This window comes from Chelonoidis abingdonii, chromosome 9 (genome assembly GCF_003597395.2).
Source record: "Chelonoidis abingdonii isolate Lonesome George chromosome 9, CheloAbing_2.0, whole genome shotgun sequence".
NCBI classification, from domain to species: Eukaryota; Metazoa; Chordata; order Testudines; family Testudinidae; genus Chelonoidis; species Chelonoidis abingdonii.
Window position 1 is genome coordinate 16,922,552 of NC_133777.1, and position 24,939 is coordinate 16,947,490.

At 42.0% G+C, this 24,939-nt stretch overlaps 1 protein-coding gene across 2 annotated transcripts in view; it reads right to left on the bottom strand.

The window, feature by feature from the left end:
- IQCK (IQ motif containing K) overlaps positions 1-24,939 on the bottom strand; it is an 87,875-nt gene that overhangs the window by 36,322 nt on the left and 26,614 nt on the right. For both annotated transcript variants that reach the window (XM_032800174.2, XM_032800175.2), the window contains exon 7: positions 6,758-6,842. In XM_032800174.2, the coding sequence (XP_032656065.1) occupies positions 6,758-6,842 (85 nt within the window). The remainder of the gene's footprint in view (positions 1-6,757; positions 6,843-24,939) is intronic.

A 24,939-nucleotide genomic window follows, 5' to 3' on the forward strand; every position in this document is an offset into this window, starting at 1 on the left:
TTCCATTTAGTCTGTAAAGAAGGGTGCTTAGAACAACCAGAACGGAGATTATCTTTGGATCAAAGGCTCACTTGATGGAAGCCATTAATAACTTCCAATATAACAACCACAGTAGTCTGAAATTGGCTCAAGGTGGAGCTGAACACGCTGCTTCTTTATGTCTTATTGCTAACTTGTGCTTCAGTGTTAAAATTCTGCTCTGCAGCTTTTGGTGCAAAGACTTTTTTTTATTGGATGACATGTTGCTGTTGATCTGCCTGAGTTTTTCACATTGTGCATATTCACTCAGGCATGTGTGATAAAAACAAGGGAAGCATCATGAATACACTTGAAAAGCTCAGTTAATTTTGCAAATGAGGGCATTTCATCCTCTACATCAATATATGCCTCAGTATGTTTGACAATGAATGTTCTGAAGAACAGTTGAAGAGGTACACAAAACATCTGTTTGAGGAAAGTTTTAAAACGATATAACAGGGCTTGCTGTGGTTTCTTCCATCTGAGCTGATGTAGCATCACAAAGAAATACAAGGATTAAAATTTATATCCTCACATTCTGGAATGCTATCGTTACACACGGAGCTATCTTTCCATTTTTTATTTTATTAAATTTCTTAGTTATTTACTTCTTGACAAATCCAACAGTGTGTCCAGAATACTTTCCCCTCTACTCTTCAATGTGTGTGGTGTTTGATTTCATGTCATTGAAAATGTAACTTGAGAGGTCCAGTGGAAGTAGTGACCTTCCTTTTTCACAGTGCACTGTCTGATCTGATATATGAAGGCACACCTTTGTATTTATAGTTAATATTACCAGAAGGTGTGCATTGTAATAATAGGGTGCTTTAGAATTACAGATTGTATTAATTATATAATTAAGTTCAGTGAACAATGTCTATATGAAAAGTTTAAAATCACTAAAAATGAGTTTTCCAAACAATGATCTAAAATATCCTTGGGTGGGAGGAAGCCTTTACAAAGCTACAGTTATGGACAGAGTAAATCAATGCTGACTTATATATCAACCAGTTTTAAAAATTCCTGCCTTTTGAAATTTTATATTAACAATTTCCCATGATATTTTGTATCCATTTTCCTTATAGAGGATGAGTGATTCTCATTTAACATTCTCTTTATTTACTGGCATATATAAAAATACACCATCCTAGATTTACTGTACTGTAGCTTGTTATTAACAGATAGTTCTGGGTTAGCTCAAAAGCTTGCCTCTCTCACCAACAAAAAAGTTGGTCCAGTAAAAAATATTATATCACTCATCTTGTCTCTTTAATTTCAGCTTATAACTCTTAAACAACAAAACTCTGCCTTCTTCTGCATCCAACAAACAAACAAAAATATTTCACAGTTTGATAGAGAGAGTTAATCATTGCAATTGACTGTTCTTTAGGACTCTGCATTTCTTTTCTAACAGGTTGGTTTAGGTCTACAAACAATACCCCTTTAAATTAAATGTTAATATAGAGGGCAAAGACATTGCCTTTCAGAATCTCTTCCCCCAAACACAAGGTATCTAAGCAACCTTGTGGTGGTAATCCAACATACAAACATTATTGGATAATGACTGGCTTTGCAATATTTTACTGTGAGGATGCCTGCAGTGGTATTGTCAGTACTAATTAATGTTACTGTGGGAATCAAAGTCAGGTTAAAAAAGAAAATCAGGGAAAACACACAGCATAAAACATCACAGGAATCTATTGATCAAGAATAAATATTCAGAGCATGTTCCCATGCTCATGTTCATGGAAGATTCTTATGGGTACTCTCATATACTGAAGTCCATTTATAAGCAGCACAGAGAGTTTCTATATTGATTGTTAGTTAGAAAACATGATATATTTACAGAAACAGAAGTCTAACTCCCTATGCAGTGAAGCAAAGTCGGTTTGAAATCTAGAGGTTATTCACACATTCCAAAAAGAAACCTCACTCACGATGAATAAAATAATGTGTTATGTCATGGTTATACTGCTTCCTCATCCCTTGTTTTATTTTTAAAATTTAAATAAAGAAACTTCAGTATCCCTTTCTTAAGGGACAGCTGTCAGGAGGAACGCTGGATGTAAACTGGAGCGACCTATTTGGAAAATGCTACAGATTAATTTACACATTTGCTAACATTTATATTAATCCTTTTGATCAAAGTAGGCTAAACCTGTAATGTGTTGATGAAGCTACAAATGGCGTAACAGGACATCTGGATTCCAAAGTCATTAGAGGTCTCTACCCTATCCTGCCTGACTGAGGTGCTTTACTTTGGGGCTAGTATAGTGTGCAGGTGGGAGAGGCCGCAGATCGTACCATGAGTACAAGGCCTCTTTTGCTGATCCATGAACCAACATTGATGGTTAGTTAGTCCTGAGGAAACTGTTCAGCTACTGAAAGGGCATCAAAACGTGTGGTGATAGATTAGCCCCACTGAAGTCAATGAGAGTTTTGACTGCCATCATTGAAATCAGTGGGAATTATGTGTTTTAGCAACGAATGAGGCAGGGGTGCTGTGGAAAAAATAGTATGAAATTAAAGATTGTAACGTAATGCATATGTACAAAACGGATGAACTAAGGTTGCACAGACAACATTAATTCCGGCATTTCCTAACTTTTGAGTGCTTGATTTTACAACCTTAATAATAACCTTTTAACATAGTTTTTTGTGTGTGATTTCCTAAGTTTCTAAAAAAACAAATTGAAAAAATAGAAATTTCATCATGAGGCATTATACTGACATCAACATGGGTCATTAGCAAAGTTGGAGCCTTTAGATCATTCATAGTGACCTCTGCTACTTGAGCTAATGGAGTTAGTGATAGCAGATTGTCATCCTCAGTAGGGACCAGCAATAGAGGGGGATGGGACATTTTGCCAATCTATTTCACAAATACTTGTTGATAATAGACAAATGGTGAGACTCAGAAAGCTTGGGCTCCATTCCAGGCTCTGGAGAGGAGAGTGCTCTAGTAGGCATGGACTCTTCTGCCTATTCCCCCTTATGTATGGCCTAGTCTGCCCCATTCCTTCCAACGTGTTTGTCCCATGCCTGTCTTTTTCTCACCTCTGGATCCTTATCCCAGTTCCATTCTTCTCACCCAACGAGTCCCAGTTTCCACTCCTCAGGCTTCTCACTCCAGTTTCCATGTCCAGCAAGTCCTAGTCTGACCCCTCTGGACTCCCCATCCGCATCCCACTCTCCTCCAGACTCCCAAGCCCAGCTTCATTGCCCAGACATTCACAGTTCTTTCCCAGGCCTCGAAATCCTTCTCTCCACCTAGTCTAAGTTTCTGCCACCCCCTCCTGGCTCCTCATCTGATCCATCTCTCTCTCCTGCATCATGGCCTACAGCCACCCCACTCCTCAGCATGTTCCCCAAGCCACTTGACTCCCAATCCCAATCTCCTTGACCAGCCAGTCTCAGTCTCACCTACCCCAACTCCCAGTCCCTGTTTCCATCTCTCCCTCCACTCCAGGCTCCTTGCCGCAGTCCACTCCCTCCCAGGCTCTACTGTAGGTCTAGCTCTTGTCCTCCTGCTTCCTCCTTCATGCAACCTGAGCCAAGCACAGGGGTCATTCAGAGCACAGGTGCCTCGACCCAGACCTGACACAGCCTGCAGAGATGCAATTCCAAGTGCTGCTCCGTCCTGGAGTGGTGCATGCCCTGTGCAGACAGAATCTTCAGGGACATTAGATGCTAACATCTACAGAGTCTCTATTGATCATGTGCAAATTATGATTTTTCAAAGACTAAATTTGGCTTGGCCGTATTTGGGCAGATTTTTATGAGGACAGCAAACAGCACATTTTTGATACAAAGGTCTCCAGTCTGACAAATTTCAAATGCTGCTCCGAAGTATGGGCATGCTAGAGTTTTTCAGAGAAAAGGTTGCCAGAATTTTTTAACATTGGCAAAACAATGTATGTTTCCCTAGCTTCCTTCTTGGAAATAGACAAACTGTTCGGAAGATTTCAGCCCAAATGGTAAAAGTTTAGCAAAGTCAGTAGCCACGGAAAAACATATTCTTAAAATGGGAAGTATTGGGCATGTTACCCGTCTTGCCTATAAACACAATTAAATATTCTGCATATATATTCTCTGTGCCTCATTTTTTTCCTCATGAAATGGAGATCATGTTATTTAAGCTTCTTTCTAAAGCCCTTTAAGAGCAATGGCTTTGAAAAATTGGTATGTTAATTAAGAGTATAACTAGCCAAGGTAGTGTACCACCACTCCTCATAAGTCATGTCCCTCCTCCCAAACCTATGCTCCCTTCAATTTAAAGGAAGTAACCAGTTGTGTACTATTCACTATTTGGTGTATTTAACTGTAACACTGTCAATCAACTTTCTATTTAATAAATTTTATACATATATATAAATTTACTAGTAGCCCTGGTGAATAACAAAACAATATTCATCTTCTATTATTCAACAAATCATATGTAAGCCAACTATAGAGCAAACTCTGTGGAAAACTGTCAAATAAGAAATTCACCCAGTACTACTTACTACACTCCTCATTGGTTTTACTTTCTTTTGCCCTTTCTGGCTTTGCTCTGTTTGTTTCCTATAAGAGATCATGGTATATCTTTTCCTAAGTTGTCTTCAATGTCTGTTTCCACTTTTTCCTGCTCTCTCTCTCCTTACATTGTGCCCTCTATCTTTCCTAAATATATTCTGTCTCCTGCCGTGTCTCATTTCTCTCTCCTGCTCTTTATACTACACCATTTTTCCCTTACTTTCCCCATCAATCTTTCTCATGTCCACCTCCACACCCACACATAGAATTTGGAAATCTTATCCCACACAAACTAGTTAAAGGCTGAAATAAAACTTGGAGGCCTCTCAAGGGAAGACTATATTTCTAAAATAAAATTTTCTATAAACTTTAGGGCTGTCGATTAATAGCAGTTAACTCACGTGATTAACTCAAAAAAATTAATCATAGTTTTAATCGCACTGTTAAACAGTAGAATACCAACTGAGATCTATTAAATATTTTTGGATATGTTTCCACATTTTCAAATATATTGATTTCAATTACAACACAGAATACAAAGCGTACAGTGCTCACTTTATACTACTATTTTTATTCCAAATATTTGCACTGTAAAAATGATAAACAAAAGAAATAATATTTTTCAATTCACCTCGTACAAGTACTGTAGTATACTCTCTTTATCGTGAAACTGCAACTTACAAATGTAGATTTTTTGTTATATAACTGCATTAAAAAACAAAACAGTGTTAAACTTTAGAGCTACGAGTCCACTCAGTCCTACTTCTTGTTCAATCACTAAAAGAAATAAGTTTGTTTACATTTACGGGAGATAATGTTGTCCACTTTTTATTTACAGTGTCACCTGAAAGTGAGAGCAGGCATTCACATGTTGCTTTTGTAGCTGGCATTGCAAGGTATTTATATGCCAGATATGCTAAACATTCATATGCCTCTTCATGCTTTGGCCACCATTCCAGAGGACATGCTTCCATGCTGACGATGCCCATTCCAAAAATAATGCATTAATTACATATATGACTGAACTCTTTGGGGAAGAATTGGATGTTTCCTGCTGTTTTACCCACATTCTGACATATATTTCATGTTATAGCTGTCTCAGATGATGACCCAGCACGTTGTTCATTTTAAGAATACTTTCACAACAGATTTGACAAAATGCAAAGTAGAAATGTGAAATTTCTAAAAATAGCTACAGCACTCAACCTAAGGTTTAAGAATCTGAAGTGCCTTCCAAAATCTGAGAGGGACAAAGTGTGGAGCATGCTTTCAGAAGTCTTCAAAGTGCAACACTCTGATGCAGAAACTATAGAATCCAAACCACCAAAAAAGGAAAATCAGCCTTCTGCTGGTGGCATCTGACTCAGATGATGAAAATGAACATGTGTCGGTCCGCACTGCTTTGGATTGTTATCTAGCAGAAGCCGTCATCAGCATGGACACAGGTCCTCTGGAATGTTGGTTGAAGCATGAAGGGACATATGAATCTTTATCTGGCACATAAATATTTTGCAGTGCCCCCATTCTCACTTTCAGGTGACACTGCAAACAAGAAGTGGGCAGTATTATCTCCTGAAAATGTAAACAAACTTGTTTGTCTGAGCGACTGGCTGTACAAGAAGTAGGACTGAGTGGACTATCTAGGCTCTAAAGCTCTACGTTGTTTTATTTTTGAATGCAGGGGGTTTTTTGTACATAATTCTACATTTGTAAGTTCAACTTTCATGATAAAGAGATTACACTACAGTACTTGTATTAGGTGAATTGAAAAATACTAATTCTTTTGTTTTTTATAATGCAAATATTTGTAATAAAAATAAATATAAAGTGAGCACTGTACACTTCATATTCTGTGTTGTAATTGAAATAAAAATATTTGAAAATGTGGAAAACATCCAAAAATATTTAAATAAATGGTTTTCTATTATTGTTTAACAGTGCGATTAATCGTGCAGTTAATCACAATTAATTTTTTTAATCGCTTGACAGCCCTAGTAAAGGTCTTTGTGAAGAAAACAAAGCAGAGTGCATTGCCATAACTCCTGTGAAAAGATCTGAGCCACTAGAGAACTTACATACAAGCATATCCAACGCCAGTGAACCATAATGGTCTTAAAAGTTATTTATAGTCTCTGCTACTTAAAATTTATGTAAGGGTTTTCCCCAGGGCCTTCACAGTCACACAGATTCAGCATCATGCAAAATAATTATAGCTGACTCTTACCCGATAACCTCTCCAGAATGATTGAATTATTTTGCATGCTTCTTCTTCTGATAATAGAAGAGACAGAGGAATTGGTGGTCTAGGGCTAAAAGAAAAAAAATATTGTTCAGCCTTTAAAAAAATTTCTTCCTCCTTTACAATATATCACCTGCAAAAGAGAAAGGTTGTTCTGTTTCTCTAAGAAACAATTTCTTAATACTCCAAAATAAAAAAGTATTACTTAAATAATGTGCCCTTTTAAAACACTAATACAGATACAGTATTATACAAATTGTTTCTTTTCTGCAAACACCATAATGTAAATAATATATCAAGGACTGTACTGTTTTGAATTATGCTTCAAGTGTTTTTCATTCCTGCATTTTTTTATTCGGTTATTTTTTACCATTTATAAACACTGAAGGGCATGGCTGTGTGTACAACTCACACAGGATCTTTATAGGCAGTGTAGATATGCCATCCAAATACATTTTATTCCATAAAACCATTTGAATTACACTGTATGTTCTGTTTAGATGGAATTGTTTTGTTCTGAAAGGATCACTGTTACCATAACCATGTACAAGAAGTCGCACAGACATGTCTTAACAGTGTTGTGAAATAAATGTGGCAATTTTACCTTTTGAAATAGTCAGACAGACTTGGCATTGTAAGGGGCCAGAGTAAGACAAAGGAAAAGAATTCAACAATTAATATTTTGCATAAATTGATGGTGATTTGAAAGCACTTACAGTAAATTCTGCTACCAATACTAATAAGAATCACTTTACAGTGTAATTAGGTTTCAGTGAACATTCAGATTGGTGTATCAAATCAGCTTTACAAAAGCCTTTTCACCATGCTTGTTGACGTGTTTAGCTCTCAGTTATAGTAATCAACAAGCAGCCAATTGAAAGGATCAGACTGAAAGTAATTTCTTTGGTTGTCTTTGATTTTTTTCAAAGATAAGAAAATGTCACACACACAAACACACATACACACACACTCTTTTTTTTTTAAAGCCACTGGGCTGCAGATAAATGTTACAACTCATGAGAGTGCCCATTATAAACAGTTGACTTCCCATGACACTACAATACCTATTAACTTGCTCTGTCCTTAAAATAGTCACAGGGCTTGGCTACACTTGGAGTTGTGCAGCGCTGGGAGTTACAGCTGTCTTCGTACAGCTGTGTAGGGACAGCGCTGCAGTGTGGCCACACTGACAGCTACCAGCGCTGCAGTGCGGCCACATTCGCAGCATTTGCAGCGCTGTTGGGAGTGGTGCATTGTGGGCAGCTATCCTACAGAGCACCTCGTCCCATTTTGGCGCCGTGGGTTGTGAGAAGGGGATGGAAGGGTGCGGGTCATTCCGCTTCCTGTCCCAATGCCCCATGGTGCAACGCTTCACATCCCATCAGTCACTGTTTTTCCGTCCACGTTTGGCGCCATCATGAGTCTCCCAAAGGTTTGTGTGCAGCGCGATTTCTGTGGGAAATGGAGCCCGAGCTGGCTGAGGACTTTGCTGATGAGTGTCGCAGCGACATCACGTTTGGCAGTTGAGCTTGTTCTTTTCAGCTCCAAAGTGACAGGGGAGGGAGTCCGACAGATATCGAGTCACCTGAGCGTGGTGACACTAATATGCTTGTGGCAGTAAACGGACATGCCTCAGCACTATGAAACCGCGCTATTTGGGCTCGGGAAACCAAGCACCTGAGTGGTGGGGATACATGTCATGGAAGTCTGGATGACGAGCAGTGGCTGCAAGAACTTTCGGATGAGAAAACGCCACTTCCATGGACTGTGTGAGGAGCTCGCCCCACCTGCGGCGCAAGGACACGCAGAATTGAAGAGCTGCTGCCAGTGGAGAAAGCGGGTTGGCTATTGCAACTTCTGGAAGTTTTGCAACTGCCAGACAGCTAACTGATGGTCGCGAACCAGGTTGGAGTGGGAAAGTCGACCGTTGGAATCGTTTGATTGCAAGTTTGCAGGGCCAGTTAATCGCATCCTGCTAAGAAGAACTGTGGACTCTGGGGGAACGTGCAGGACATTCTGATGGTTTGCACAAATGGGTTTTTCCCTAATCATGGAAGGGCGACAGATGGACGCAATATTCCTATTCTGGCACCACGCACCACCTAGCATGCCGAGTACAATTAATCCGGAGGAGGTATTTCTCTATGGTTCTCTTAAGCGCGTTGTGGATTTCACCGTGGGCATTTCATTGACATTTACACAGGCTGGCTGAAAAAAAGGTGCATGATGCATGCATCTTTTTGGAACAGTGGCCTGATTTCAGGAAAGCTGGCAGGCTGGGACTATTTTTCCCAGGACCACAAGATCATCAGTAGGGGACGTTGAAAAATGCCATCATTGTGATCCTTGAGACTCCGCTTACCCGTTATACCTTGGCTCATGAAACCGTATACAGGGAAGCTTGACAGGAGCAAGGACCGGTTCACTACAGGCTGAGCCCGGTGTCAAATGACTGTGGAGTATGCTTTTGGCCGTTTTAAAAGGCGCTGGCGTCTTCTTTATGGGGAAGCTCAGACTTGGAGAAAGCAGCATCCCTGCGGTATAGTGCGTGTGAGAGTACCCTCCAAATATTTGTGAAGGGAAGGTGAACATTCAGTCAGGAATGGACCTCCGAGGTTCACGCCTGGGGCTGAATTTGCACAGCCACTAGAGCAGGGGCTACTAGAGAGGCCCAGCACAGGCTTCACAGGATTAGGGAGATGCTTGGGAGGGAGTGAATTTGAGGCTTGAAAACCAACAGTAATGTTCTGGTGCCTTGCACCGGGAGTGAGTGCAGTGTTACAATGTTAGTTAGGAAATCTGTTTTTCCTAAAAATGATTTGCAGTGCATGTTTCTTCTTGGGGTATGGTATCTTTTCACTTTCCTGCAAACTAATAAGACTGTGTTTCAAAAGACAAATGCATTTACTGAAAAAGACAAAACTGTCTTTAGCAGATCACACGAACATTTGGAAACGCTCAAAGGGCAGGGGGGTAGTGGTGCTGAACTGTCAGTCAGCAGGTATGAATGTGTCTGTGGAAGCGCGTGCAAAGTGACTGCTGGCACTTTCAGGACCTGAAAAGCTGCATGGTGATGGGGGTTGAGTGCAGAGGGTAAGGGTCGGTCAGTTCTCAAGGGCTGGGTGGGTGAACGTAGCAGGTGTTGGGGCAGCTTGGTGGTGGTAAGAACTGGAATGCTGGAGAAGGGGTTTGGAGCTGACATGGGGGACATGGGGGGAGAGAGTTAGGAATGGGCGACGGGAGCGGCGTACAGTAGCTCTTGCCTGCTGGCTACAAGTGACTGGTCAGTCCCATTTGGTTGCGCATCAGGCAGGCTTATTAAGCTGCTTTGTGCTTTCCTTCTTAGCCAATTCTTTTCCCTTGCTTGTCTCTATTCTCAGGTGTTGCATTTTCTCTCTCCATCCTGCAGCTTCTTCTTCTCTCTGGCAGCACTGATTCATACTGCTTTCACCATATCTTCTTTGCTTTAGCGTGGCTCTTTCCTCAGGTTTTGTAGCTTTTCAGCAGTCTGTGATAAGCGCCAGTCTATTTCTAGCAGTAGTTCAAGGATGTTATTAGAAAAAAGACAAAATTGAACATTTAACAGAAAGGCAAGCATGTGTATCAATCACAGCGAAGTGGTTTCACAGTCTCAGTTTAGCATAATTTCCACATACCAAAAGACAGCCAGAGAGCCCACAGCAGCGGAAGACATGGGGATAAGGGTAGATGGAGTGCAGAGTTAATTAATCCTGGAGCGCCATCTCGCTGCCACTGCTTCACCTAGGAGGGAACTGATATTGGTTCAGGGGCTGCACTGGGGTTTGTCTGGCATTGGGGAAAGCAGAGAGCTGCGGGGGGACCTACACTGAACACTTATCCCTACAGTTTTCCACAGGAGTTGAATCTGGACGATATCTCACTGCTGTGGGTTACCTGGGAAGCAAGGGAGGGTCTCTACAGCAATGCGGATTCCGCCTGGCCTATCCAGCTTTTTTTTTTGCCTGTGTGCAGCAATGGGTGCCCCCACCCCTCAGGGCATAGTTGGCGCGGACACGTTAGCCTGACTGGGAACAGCAGGACCACATGTGGCCTGCTCCTATATAACGTTGCGCAAGCGCACTGCCCATTATGCTCTGGCAGAAACTTTTGAAGAGATTAATCAGAGGCCATTACGGGCGACGTGATAGACCACACATCATGGGTATTCCACATTCTAGGCATGCATGCATGCATGAACCATTAACACCCCTCCTCTCTAAACATTTCCATCCTGAAAATAAAAGCTGCTTACCGGATAACACCGCTCCTCTGCTTCTTCTTCAACCAACAAGTTCCAGCTGCTGCATACTGGCTAGCTTTCCTCCTGGCTTAGAAGAAGCTCCTGGCTGCATGCCTCCAGGGACTTCCAGGGTGTCTCCCCCCCACCCAGTACCGCTCACTCTGGTTTCCTCCCCCCCCCCACTCCCTCTCCTCTCCTGCTCGTGAATCTGTCATCGTGGTCCTCAGATTGGGCAGTGGGGTCACCCCCAAGTATCCTCATCAACTCCTTGTAAAAATGGCAGGTCGTGGGGGCAGCACATCTTGAGGCGGCGGTTTCCCTCGCGGGCTTTGCAATAGGCACTCCGCAGCTCCTTTACTTTTAACCCTGCACTGCACCGCATCCCGGTCATGGCCCTTTTCATCATGGCTTTGATATCCGCCCATAGGTATCGTAATAACTCCTACGGCTGGAGCACAGCTGTGACTGCACACTTCCTCCCCCCAACGCTGATGAGGACTCCATCAACTCGCCATTGGCTTCCATGCTGGGGCTTCGTTTGGAGCGTGGAGGCATGGCACCTGGATTGAATTGCACTCCACACACGCTGGCCTGAGGCAAACAGGAAGGGGATTTTTAAAATTCCTGGGGCATTTAAAAGGGCGGGTCACCTGAGGCCAGGGCAGTAGAGTGCGAACTGCCATGAGCAGAGATGGCTGAATCAGATATTCTGGGATACCTCCTAATACCTGCGAGAGGCCAATTACAGCGCTTTTTGTGTGCCACACTTGACGAGCAGTGCTGCATCACCAGGCGCGTGCAATCATTATACCCCAAGCAGACCAGGTGTACAGCCAGCGCTGCAGCCAGGGAGTTGCAGGGCTGGATGTGCCTTGCAGGTGTGGACGGTTACTAAGTTGCAGCGCTGTAAACCCACCACCAGCGCTGCAACTCTCCAGTGTAGCCAAGCCCACAGATTCAGCTGCTGTGCACAGGTTTGATTTGGGAAGTTCAAAGTTTTATGAATCTGGATGATGCGGGTGATCACCTGGTCATAATCAAACAAGTGTCTGCCCAAATCAGTCCTTATAACAGAATCCCACTGTTTCTTTTTCACAGAAATAAGAGATGGAAGCAACTGGTCAGGCAACTCTCTTTCCAGTGTGGATTTGTTCCTTCCAGTCTGTCCCCAAATGCTTTCTGCAGTCCAACTTTAATTGACCAAAAGACTGTTTATTCCACCATTTTCTTTAGAAGACTATTCTACAACATAATAGATCTCATATTAGGAGGTTTTCCCATATATTCAGCTACATTTTTCTTTGTTTAGTTTTATTTATATTTGTCTCTGCCCTAGTAAGTTTTCTTTGCCTCTTGAGACCTTTGTTTTAGGGCTTGTCTTCACTGGAGAAGTATATCAAGTTAGAATATGGCCTAATGGGTGGTGGGTGAACTATGGGTTCAGGGAAACTAGCCCCCAGCCTAGCCTGCCCCTTCTGCCTGAGGCCATGTCCATCCCACCCTCCTTCCCTCGCTGAAGCCCGAGCGCACCCAGCCCCGGAGCGCTAGGTGGGCAGTGCATGGCCCCCAGCCCCAGGGCACTGGGCAGACAGGTGGCAGTGCCCAGATAGCCTGGCATAGCCTTCCCCAGGCTACGATATGCGCTGCCGATGCATGACCTTAATTATCAACTAATAGAAAGCTGACCTTGACTCTGCAGTCAGTGTACACAGGAACAAATTATGCTCAACATCCTGTTGATTGAGATTTTTGCCTTATTTATTTTATATGAAAAAAATCTCAGTCTGTGTCTGGGAAATCAAAAATGCAGACAATAGCAGAAAGTGCCATTTCCATTAAACCATATAGTAATAACTCTATGGACATTAGCATGCCTGTTGCTTGAGGGAAATCATAAGGCTGGACAACCAAGATGCCTGAGCAAAATGCTATTTGTAATAAGTTGTATTCAGTGTGTAGAGATGTTGGTCCCAGGACATTAGAGAGACCAGGTGGGTGAAGTAATATCTTTACTGGACCAACTTCTGTTGGTGAGAGAGACAAGCTTTTGAGTTGATGACACTGCCCACAATTACAAAGTCCTCACCAACAGTCAGAAGAAAAAAGAACCGTCTGAATGGACACGCCACAGCAGATGAAACCAGGCTCTTGATCATTATGTTGATTGCTTTCTAGAAAAAAATTGACTGTGAAATCCTTAACAAACATCAGATCCTCCACAATCTCTTCACTGCTGAGAGGACAGCTAAACAGTCCCTGAAATCCAACCACCAGATCGGAATGAAACCAGTAGACAAAAGAGGTACCATCGTAGTCCTCCACCATGATGACTATGTTAATGGAGCCAACCAACAACTCTCTGACACCATCTATTATAAAGAACTCAAAGAAGACACCACACCAAAATTTACTTCGGAATTTAAGGATATCATCAAATCCTTCCCAAAACAACTCCAAGAGAAATTCTACAATCTCATTTCCCATGGTTAGTCACCCCAGGGAGCTTCTACATACTTCCCAAAATACACAAACAAGGGAACCCAGGCAAACCCATCATATCTGGCCCTGGCACTCTTACTGAAGACCCTGTCAGAACAACAGATGCAAAACCTGCACACAAACCTCCACTTCTACCCTGATCAACACAGCTCACAACACACCTTTCAAGATCCCTGGGTCCTACACATGCCTATCACAACATGTCATGTACCTCATCCAGTGCACTAACTGCCCCAATAAAAACTATGTGGGTGAAACCAGACAATCATTACATGCTCAGATTAACGGACACAGCAAAACGATAGAAGACAGAAACACCATATCACCTGTTGGTAAACAATTTGACTTCTCAGTCCTCATCCTCAAAGGAAACCTGCACAAAACCTTCAAAAGATGAGCCTGGGAGCTTAAATTCATAACTATGCTGGACACTAAAAATCATGGACTGAATAGTCACACTTGGTGTATGGCTTATTACAACAAGGTATAATCCATACCCTCTGCCCCACAGCTTTCCTGCCCCCATGACTGCAGAGATGTTAATAGGCACTTCACCTTGAATGGTCCCTTGAAATGTGTGTTAATTACTTATGCTAAACAATCTGTTCTACCCTGTATTCAGCTGTGACACTGAGTACATTTCCCAGACCTGAAGCATAGCTCTGTGTAAACTGGAAAGCTTGTCTTTCTCACCAACAGAAGTTGAGCCCATAAAAGATATTACCTCAGCCACCTTGTCTCTCTCTCCTTTAGAATGTGTTCATCTATGAATGTAGACTGTGCTGTTTTTGCTGAAGGACTCCAGCCTGTTGTTCTAGAATTTATCTTTTTGAAAAGCTGAAAAGGTTTCTATTCTTTTAAACAGTGCAAACGAGGCCACCAACCTACACATCTTAAAATACAGCAGTTAAAACAATGGGCTTTCACTGGTAATGAACCATTAGACTCCTTTGCATCAGAATGGCATCTCCAAAAAGCAGAATGTAGTCTTGCAACAGTACCTCTAGCCACTCCACTGCTTTAGTTATTAAATAATGGGGATCTGTCTGCTTTGCGATCCAAGACCAAATCTGAGAAAGCAAGTGTAAATCAAGCAAAATGGAAAGGACAATCTTCAGTGTGGTAGTCATTGGGAAATATCAATCATTTCAGCAGACTAGCTTGAAGGAACGGAACAGGAATGAAAGTCATGTGAGGTCCATTTCTATCCACTGGAATATATGCAATTGGCTTCAGGTCAAATAAAAATAGAATACGAGCAGAGGCAGCCACCTATCAACAGTGAACCGGGAAAGAGGGAATATGTCATTTGTGGCAGAAGACAGCTGTAACAGTCCAAGAAGATTTGAAATGACAACCAAATGTACGATAAACATATTCTGTTTATTTCAAAATAAAATAGCCTCAAATCATGTAGAATCTTAAAAGCAAATTCGTAATACACTATGTAGAATATGTTTTGCATTCAAAATGGATTAAATAGAATAATCTTTCTGAATAATGTGTTAGTGATTATCACTGTTTTTCACACACAACCAAATTTTACCAATTGTTTTTCAAATTTTACCAGAATAAAGCAGGCACTGACCAGAAGAATCTTTAATGTCAGGAAGGATGTGCTTTGCTTTCTGAGGAATCAGGCTTGTAACAATCCTGATAATGAGATATCTATTATTTTCATAACATTATGCAGATGTAATTCAATATCCAGAAGAAATACTGCACACTTGTGTTAGAAAAGTGCATGAAATATCGCAAAGGTTTCTTATCGAAGCCCCGCTGTTTTATATCTGTGATTTCTATAATGAACTCAGAAGTTGGCTTTCATAATGTCAATCCTGTTCTTAAAAAGGGGGTGGAGGGAAGAGCATTCATGTCAGCATAGTGGGATGTGTGTGGTGGTTGGTAAGCACATTGACATATACTGTAGGTACCCAATATTTGTATAACTGTAATTCACAGAGGTTCCAATCAGGTTTAAGGCCCCATTCTGCTGTATAAACAGCTTTCTTTGAGCTATTTACAATCTAACAGTCATGTTATTTTTCTCTCCTCTTTTATTTGCGTTTATTATCATACAGAATTTTCACCATGTATAATTCAACATTTGTTAATTGCTCCTTGCACTCAAATCCAATATATTACTTAACAGCAACTGAGAGTCTCCAAATTTAGTTTTGCACTGATTGTATGCAGGTACACTGCAGCACATGTGCGTAGGCCTGGCTAGACATGAGTAATTAGACACGGGTAAGGTCTCATTTCTTGGGAGACAGGATTAGGAACGTAAATGGATCAGTAGGCTGGAAACAGACTGTCTGTGCTAAAATAGGTAAATGGCTCAGTAAGCTAAGAGGCAGAACACCCAGGGGACCATTTACAATGGACAACATAAGCTGGACCATAAGATGAGGCAAAGTGTAAGTTGTAGATGGACAGTGCATGGACAGAGAATGCTGTACAGGACTTGGTTCCTATAAAGGAATCAAGTCAATCCCAAAACATGTGATGCAATGTATAGTAAGTGCAAGGTAATCTGGAAACGTATATTAAAAAAAGAGGTTTTCGGTGTGATTTTGCATGTGGTATGCCCTATACCCACCTCTACGCTTGAGTCTGATCAACTCAATGTAACTTTGCTGAATGCCAAATAAAAATACCTAAGTGACAAAATCTGGAGTCAAACTGATTTCTTGGGAAGTCGAGTGGAAAGAGGTCTTAGGAGGAAAGCCCAGCTGTGCGCAGACTCCCATTGACAATAATGGTGCTGTGTGCGGATACAGTGGAATGTCAATATACATTCAATTTCTGGATAAGGGTCTTATTGCCTCCATATAGCTACACTCTTGAAGCTTTAGGGATTTCCACATTAAAAAGCAATTTGACCTTAACTAGGATTGTGTGTTTTAACATGGTGTCCACAGCTATATAAAGGAGACCAACATATATTGCCATCAGATTGATTGTTATGATTCTTAATCTTGAATATTTCTATTATAATCATGCATAAAGCCCCAAATTGTGGGCTGAGCATTCTACAAACACATATAAAAAGAGACAGTCCTTACACTGGAAAGCATATGCTCTAAAAGACACAGGAACAGATAAAAGGTTAACAGACACATAAATAAATCCAGGACAGACACAATTTTGCTTAAAAAAGTTCATAAGCACTCAAAAGTTCAGAAATATTTTTTAAAAAATCATTTCTCATGACATTTCTAGTATTTCCTGCTGCCAGTCAGTCTAGAAATACTGCAACAGCAGCTCCCTGTGTAGGTGCTTTGCTAATGTTCCTATCCCAAATTCAGAAATGCAGAGGCGTGGAAAATTGAAAAGTTTTTTTTTTAATGAAATGTCTCCAGAAATCTCTGTTAATGGATTTTATTAAGCATTATTTATCCCAAAAGAAGAGCGAGGATAACTTAATCCAAAAGAGACTGCAGCACTGATTTATCTGAATAACCTTTAAATCCAGATGACAACACTAACTACATAATGCACTCAGTACTACATGAAGACTCCACAGTTTTAAAGGGATGGATTTACACAGGGACTTGATGAAATATCCTTTGGGCACTTCCACAGACCTGGTGGAACGGGCACAAAGACCTTACAAGACAATTTCTTTGTAACAGGTCACAATACATTCATTCAACAGTTTGCAGAAACACTACTGAATATTAGTTGTCTTTTGGAGCAACACCAATACACCAGATTGAGAAGAAGTGATTTGAAAAATACCTCACAATATAAAAAGCCCATCCATTTTATGAAAGGTATTTCTCCTCTGAAAGACTCTGAATGTTGGACTAACCATGCTTGGCCTTCTGAAGAAGGAGATACAAACCAGCAGCCTTAGGTCTACACTGGTGGGGTGGGGGGGGGAGGAGAAAGAGGGCACCAGCTAAGTCGCTCTAAGACAGTTATGCAACTTCAGCTACAAAAGTAGCATGGCGGAAGTCGACATACTTAGAGCTACTTACCGTGGTGTCTTCACTGTGGTAGGTCGACTGCTGATACTCTCCTGTCGACTCCGCCTATGCTTCTCGCTCCGGTGGAGTACCAGAGTCAATGGGAGAGTGCTCGGTGGTCAATTTATCACGTCTTCACTAGATGTGATAAATCAACCCCCGCTGGATTGATCGCTCCGGAGGTAAGTGTAGACATGCCCTTAAACAGTTGTCAGGAATAAAGCTTCACAAAGTCTTCTCCTGTCTATCACTTTGTCCTTCCTATAGCTGACAACTAGGATGGAAATGATCAAATATTGTAATTCCCTTCTTTTGCCTATTGCAAAGCTCCTAGGCAGTGAAGGAGGAGGGTGTTTCATTTTTTAAAACAGCTCGCTGCTTCCTTTGCATTTTAGGTAGGAAACCTTTTAGGGGAAAGAATCAAAATGCAAATTTCAGTCTTAACTCATTCAGGTGTTTTCTAGATACAAACTGAAGTACAGATATACACGTGTAGAACACAGGCATTTATCTAGGCCAGATTTCCAGATCATTTGTTGACATCTACAGTGTCTGACAATTTAACAGTTTAGTCCTGCAGTTATTGCAGTTCCAATGTATTTGCCAAAATAGCATGCTTACTGCACGTAGCTTCATTCATGATATAGGAGAGACTTGTCTGGCTGTTCCCAAAGGGGGCAAGTTGAAAAAGAATTCCCCCCGCCCCTTTATTATTGTTATTTATACAGTGGTAGCAAAGAAAATATGCTAGGCATTGTACTGATATATAGGAAGACAAAGTACTTGCCCAGAAGAGCTTACAAGACAAGAAACAGACTTTGGGTGGAGGACAGGTATATAATGTACAAGCAAAGTGGTCACAGGGGTGAGAAGGGAAGAGGATTGTGGGACTAAATGTTAGAAAGTCAGGAGGTCTAGAGGAGGAGGGAGAGAAGCACAATGGGCAAGAGAGTGAGGCAGGACAGCTGAATGGTAGCAAGGTACAAGAGGGTTAGAATGAAGGGAGACCAGCAACCAACAGTAATCGAAGAGCAAATGGGGAAAAACAAAGTCCACAAACCAACTTTCAGAATTGAGTGAATGATGCCAGAGTGTGGAGGTTCCTCTCAGCTGCAGCTGTTGCTCCCCACATAGAGGGAGAGAAAGAGAATGTGGATAGGCCTGGTGCCCTAGCCAGGTCCCTCTCAATCTTGCTGAGAATGGAGAGGCTGGATAGCCCTGATTTACACTGTGTGCCTTCAGCTCATATGGTATCATTGGATGCTCTGGGGAAGGAGTCTTACAGATCTAGAAACAGATTCCATAATCAGGTCCATGCAAGTTCCTTCCTGCTGCAGCTGTTGTTCCCCATAGGTGCCTCTAGGTTTAGTGTGGGTGGGAACTAAAATGCCCTGATTTTATATGTATCTGTATGCATACCTATGTCATTACATTACAAACAGTGTCATGTGCCTTTCTCCTAGGTCAGTGTTTTCAGTCTGAAAACTACGAAATAGTGATTTTCCCCTTACAACACTCTGTGTCTGCTGCTGATGTAGAACTCTGAGATTTTAATGGTGAATTTGTGGTTACAGCATGAGAATGGGAGTCAGGAGATCTAAGCCCTATTACTGGATCCACAGACATTTTGTATGATATTGTTCAAGTCCCCATAGTGCTATGCCTTAGTTTGTTCATTTGTACAAAAATGAGGCCAATAACACTTATCTATTTCACAGAGGTGTTTTCAGCCTTAGATGGAAGGAGATTCTTCAGTCAAAGGCACATGAACCTTATCCAAAGCCCACTAAAGTCAATGGGAATCTTTCCATTGACTTCAATGTGCTTTGGATCAGACCCTACATTCTGTGAGCATGAAGGATTAGCAGTAATGGTAGTAATCTTTGATATAACCTATTAGGAAGCCAAAGTATAGCATTAATATTTTTCCATTTTCCCCACAGTAGTTTTGACAATCTCTCGTGTAAATCAAATTTCATTATTCTAAGAGAATTTTCAGTCAGAAAAACTTATATCACAGTGTAAATATTTTATATATAAATTAAATGCAAAAATATTACATCAATGCAATGTTAATGTTGCACAGTTTAAAGTGAAAAAAGAAAAAAAATCATGAAATGAAAAAGTTAAGCTTCCTACAGCAACATTAACTCTGATACATTCCTGTAATCAGAACTGTGTTGCTGGACTCATACAGGATAGGGTCCATATTGAGTTGTTTGATTTTCTTAGTAAAGGTGTTGCCTATTCTACCAATATATTAAAGCACAAGCTATAAGAAAGACACATGTAGTGCAAATGAAATGTATACTGAAAGTTGCAGAGTGTGACTGATTTAGTGACAGCAATGAAATATTACAGTGTGCATGAAGCAAAACCTGTGGGAACTGGGCATATTATGGAAAGAAAGAAGTCAGCCACCCATGCAAAATTACCCCTATTGGCCAGCTGAGAACTGACAATGAAGTCAACTGTAAAGGCAGCTGAGACCAGCAGACTTTCCCTAATTAGAATATTAAAAGGAGAGAAGGGGAAAAAATAATCTCTATATACAAACACAGATAGACATCTATGGTCTACAAAAAGCAACTAGCATTGCATTAGCAATCATTTATGTACCAGTATATCTTAGCTAAATATTTCAGTATGATAAAGGCTACAATCATTTATTTTCCCCAAATCTCTATATTTGTTCAGTACACACAGATAGGTTCCAACAATACAAATTTTATTTAACAAAAGCAAAATTGCAGATAATTTCAATGTTCTGCATGTTACTGTTAATTCACAAAGAAACTGTATAGCTCTTGTAACCCCAGTCAGATACCCATGTACGAGCTGACCTTGGGCAGAGGGCAGAGGAAACTACACAGGTTCAGTCGCGAACACAGGACTGCATGCTATTGCCTTTCATTCTCAGGCAATGTTGAAGGTAAACTAGAATGAAGCTGTTGTATTTCTAAATTAATATTACATGAGAATCTCATCATATTAGCATTTTTCACAGCACTGCAACATTACAGATTTATCCTATTGCTTTTTTCCACACATTTATCTAATCTGCTTTAGCGGGTTGGAAAGCCAGACAAACAAATGATGAACAGGTATAGCCCTAATTGCATCCCTACTAAAAATCAAAACACCAATGGGATCATGACATGACATGGGCACCCTTTGCCTCTGAATTTTATATAATGTGATTACTTGTGCTTGGGGTTCAGGGTAGTTCAGCTGGAAATATTACTGAGAAAAAGTAAGCAAAAGGCAACTGCATTGCTCTTATTGCATATGTATGGAAAGAGTATACACCGTCCAAGGCTTTAACTGTAGCAATCTGTTAAGGGGAACCTTTACATTTCTAAAATAATGCTTTTTGTTTGTTTTAACTGAGAGAATGTTCCTAAGCCAGACACGTCTTTACTTTTTAAAACTGTTTTAGTAATCAAGGTCCCAATATATAATGATAAAATATTTGTCAGTTCGCTTGGTGGTTTACAAAATCCAGTTGGAGACACAGTATCTGTCCCAAAGAATTTACCTACAGATTCCTTGGCTGTTACTGTACATCTTACAGATGGCAACAATTGTGAAGCTTCATCTGTGGCAAGCTCTCTAGAATTAAAGCTAAAATGTATTCATCGAAACTTGTGAAACTGGATACAACTTTTGGTTCTTATTCTGACAAAATTTAGACAGTTCCATTTAGAAACACATTATACCAAAAATAAGATTCATAAGTATGGACCTAGTTTGGGCAGGGAGGAAGAGCTTGTCCCTGCAAACTGCAAGCCTCGAACAGGCATGACATTTACCTCCCCTCATTGGCCTGACTGTAGCTTTCCCCCTCCCCCCGGCCAGAAGTTAAACTAAGCTCATAAAACTGTGGCTTTGAATTTAGTTAAAGAAAATTTAGTTTTGAGTAAGAAATTGGAGGCACTGGAGAACAGCCAGTAGAGATAACCTTCAAATTTTGAGCATATTAAAAACAAACTGGAGTGGAAGGAACTTCTTAGTCATTGAAATGCTACCAGAAGAAAAAAGAAAAAATATTTCAAAGGAGGATTACATTTAAGTATTCAGAATTCTTTGTTTTAATAAGAAAAATTCTGCTTTAGAAGAGTGTTGAAATGTACTGCTAAAAGAACCATCAAAGTAAATCACTTTTTGAATCTGGACCACATACTTAACAAATGCAACATAGAGTTTTTTCCCCTAAGGCAGGAGGAAGAGAGTGTGCTTTTCCTTTTTTGTTTCTTTTTCAAATCTTTTTATATATGATAGATTTAAACAACAAAACATCACATCAAAATTTGACCCTGAGAGTTTAATATTGTGTCTCTTACATATGTTCAAAGTCCTATTTGATATTGTTATGACTAAGGTTGTGGATTAAAAGAGGGTGGGGATTAAGGAAAGGAAGCATAAATGGCATGTAAAATCTTTTATGGGGATAGCGTTTAAGTCTTTTTTCTAAATTATTGTTTACTGCAGTGTTCTCATGGGAACTTTTTCTATCCCTTTTCATAATTAAACTATACTTCTGATGGTGTGATTATATGGAAATAATAAAGAAGGTTAAAATATATAACTAGATTGCCAAATCACACAGTTAGAATTTACATATACGTATATATTACCTATAGTATCTGATCATATGTTTGGACACATTATTAAGGAGAGTTTTGACATGTTATGCTCATATGCAGGTCACTTCAATTTTTACCTTCGGTGTGCTAGCTTTGCTAACTGTCTTGTTAAAAATAAATTATTTTGGGGATGAAGAGTTGTTAAATATTGCTATTATCTGTGAATGATGTCAGCCCCAGACAGCATATGTTGTGAGCTAATAAAGATTAATTAAGTTTCCACAAATAAACTTTTATTTCAAACATATGCAAACAGTCATATTTATAACTGAATGAAACTTTATAAATATGGGGGAAAAAACCTTTGAAGGGGACAGAACAGTCATTTTCATTTCACAAACACACACACCAACTGTGTCTCTCACAGGCCAGTGTATGTGTGACTGTGATTGCCTGAACTCTCCCTGGGGGAGTGGAATGGTAGGGGTAGTGCAGCAGCTCCAGATGGCACATGGAACATGTGTGACGATGTGTGTAAGGAGCAGGGCTGTCCCTCACTATTTTGGGGCCTTTTGCAGCCTGTCCGGGGGGGGGGGGGAGGTGCAGACCTCTGCGGGGAGGCAGGAGGGGCTGGCTTGGAGGGCAGGGGGGAACCACTCCCCAGCACTCACCGGTGGCGTGGCTGAGGCTGCACTTCCTGCCCCTCGTGAATGCAGGCCCGGCCCTGCTGCAGTCCTCAGGGGATTAGGGGCGGGGCTGGGGCGGAGCAGGGCAGGGGCTTTGGGGAGGGGGTGGAGTGGGTGCCCCAAATTTCCTGGTATCCTACGCAGCTGCGTACTTTGCATATGGGCAGGGATGGCCCTGGTAGAGAGGGGCCAAATGTGTTTCTCTATGGGCTGCAGAGGGAGGCGAGAATGGGTCTGTTGAACCCAAAGGTCAACAAGAGTCCCCAGCATGTCTGTTTGTTCCTTGAGAAGCACTAACATCTCTTGCTGCACATCTGTCTCCTTTTTCCGTGCTTTTCTCCTCTCCACCCTATCCCTGTCCATTCTGTCTGCAAGGGTAATCCTCCAAGCTATGTGCTCAGTATCCAAAGCACCAGAGGTGTAGGATCTCTTGGAACATGTCATCCCACATGCTCTTCCTTCTCCTCCTTATCTGGCTGAGCCATTCTGCTGCTGTGGATGTACAGATCCTCCAGGCTCCTCCTCCTTGAGATTCATAGTGCGGCCCAGAGAAGGAAGGGGCAAACTGGGACAATAACAGGGGGAGGGGGTAGCTCACAGACATGAGTATATGCAGATAGGGCAATGGAACTGAACCCTGGCACCATTTTCCATAGGCAGTGGTGATTTTAGCTGATATCTCACTCCTGAGGGTAATGGAGGCTAAAAGGGAAAAGCTGCTGCATGAGTCCAGCTGCAGATCGGGTCCATATGCTGCTAGCTTGCAAATGGGGCCTGCTGAAGTAATTGCTGAATGGCATGGGAAAGTGTCTTACCGCAGGCCCACCCCAAAAATTTTTTGTCAGAGCATTGCAGACTGACTACCTCTGGGAAAGTCTCCTCAAGATCTCTATGGAGGATTCATGAGATATCCTGGTGCACAAACAGGTTCTGCAGGGCCCCCTCTGTCTTACTGTACAGGGGAATGAGAAGCAGATAGCAACTCTACCTCTACTGGTTATTTCCCTACCTCTTCTAGCATGATTAAAAAGAGTAAATGAACACGTGTTTCTGCGATATCAAACTCCATACTTACCAGAGGTTCTTTCCCCTGCAGCAGGCTTGCCCGTACTGGACTGTAGGGGCTGGCTCAACTGTTCTGGAGTCAAAAACAGGTCCTGACTCGCTGCGCCACTGGATCCCCTAGTCTCCTGTCCCCCATACTCCTTCTCTGCCTCATCCAACACTTTCTTCTCACTGTTCACTCTTGGGGCCTGTGACTCCATTCCCCTGAAGTCACAATGGGCTTAAATTGCAGCAAGGGAGGTTTAGGTTGGACATTAGGAAAAAACTTCCTAACTGTCAGGGTGGTTAAGCGCTGGAATAAATTGCCTAGGGAAGTTGTGGAGTCTCCATCATTGGAGACTTTTAAAAGCAGGTTAGACAAATACCTGTCAAGGATGGTCTAGATCAGAGGTGGGCAAACTACGGCCCACAAGCCACATCCAGCCCACGGGACTGTCCTGCCCGGCCCTCGAGCTCCCGGCCGGGGAAGCTAACCCCCGGCCCCTCTCTTGCTGTCCTCCTTCCCCTGCAGCCTCAGCTCGCCATGCTGCCAGTTCTCTGGGAAGTGGGGCTGCGAGCTCTTGAGGCTACCAGTCCTAGTGCTCTGAGCATCATGGTAAGGGGGCGGGGAACGGGGGGTGTTCGATAAGGAGCAGAGGGTTCTAGGGGGCCAGTCAGGGGACAGGAGCGCGGCTGGATAGGCCATGGGAGTCCCGGGGCCTGTCAGGGGGTGGGGGTGTGGATAGGGTTGGCAGTCAGGGGAAGGGAGTGGGGGGTTGGATAGGTTGGGGCCCTGGGGGCAGTGGGTCTCAGGAGGGGCAGTCAGGGGACAACGAGCAGAGGGTTGCCGCCTCAGAAACTCCAACCATCTAGTCAAGGGCGGAAGATGGGAGGAGGCGGATAGGGGGCACAGCCTTCCCTACCCAGCCTCCCATACAGTTTCGGAACCCCGATGTGGCCCGTCAGGCCAAAAAGTTTGTCCACCCTGGGTCTAGTAAAACTACTTCAGTTTTGCACACGAGTGCGAGCCCAGCAGGAACCCTGACTCTTATTCCGAACCGTCTCGGAGGCCTACCCTGAGTGGCCCATACCAAAACCATCTGTTGTATTCCTCATG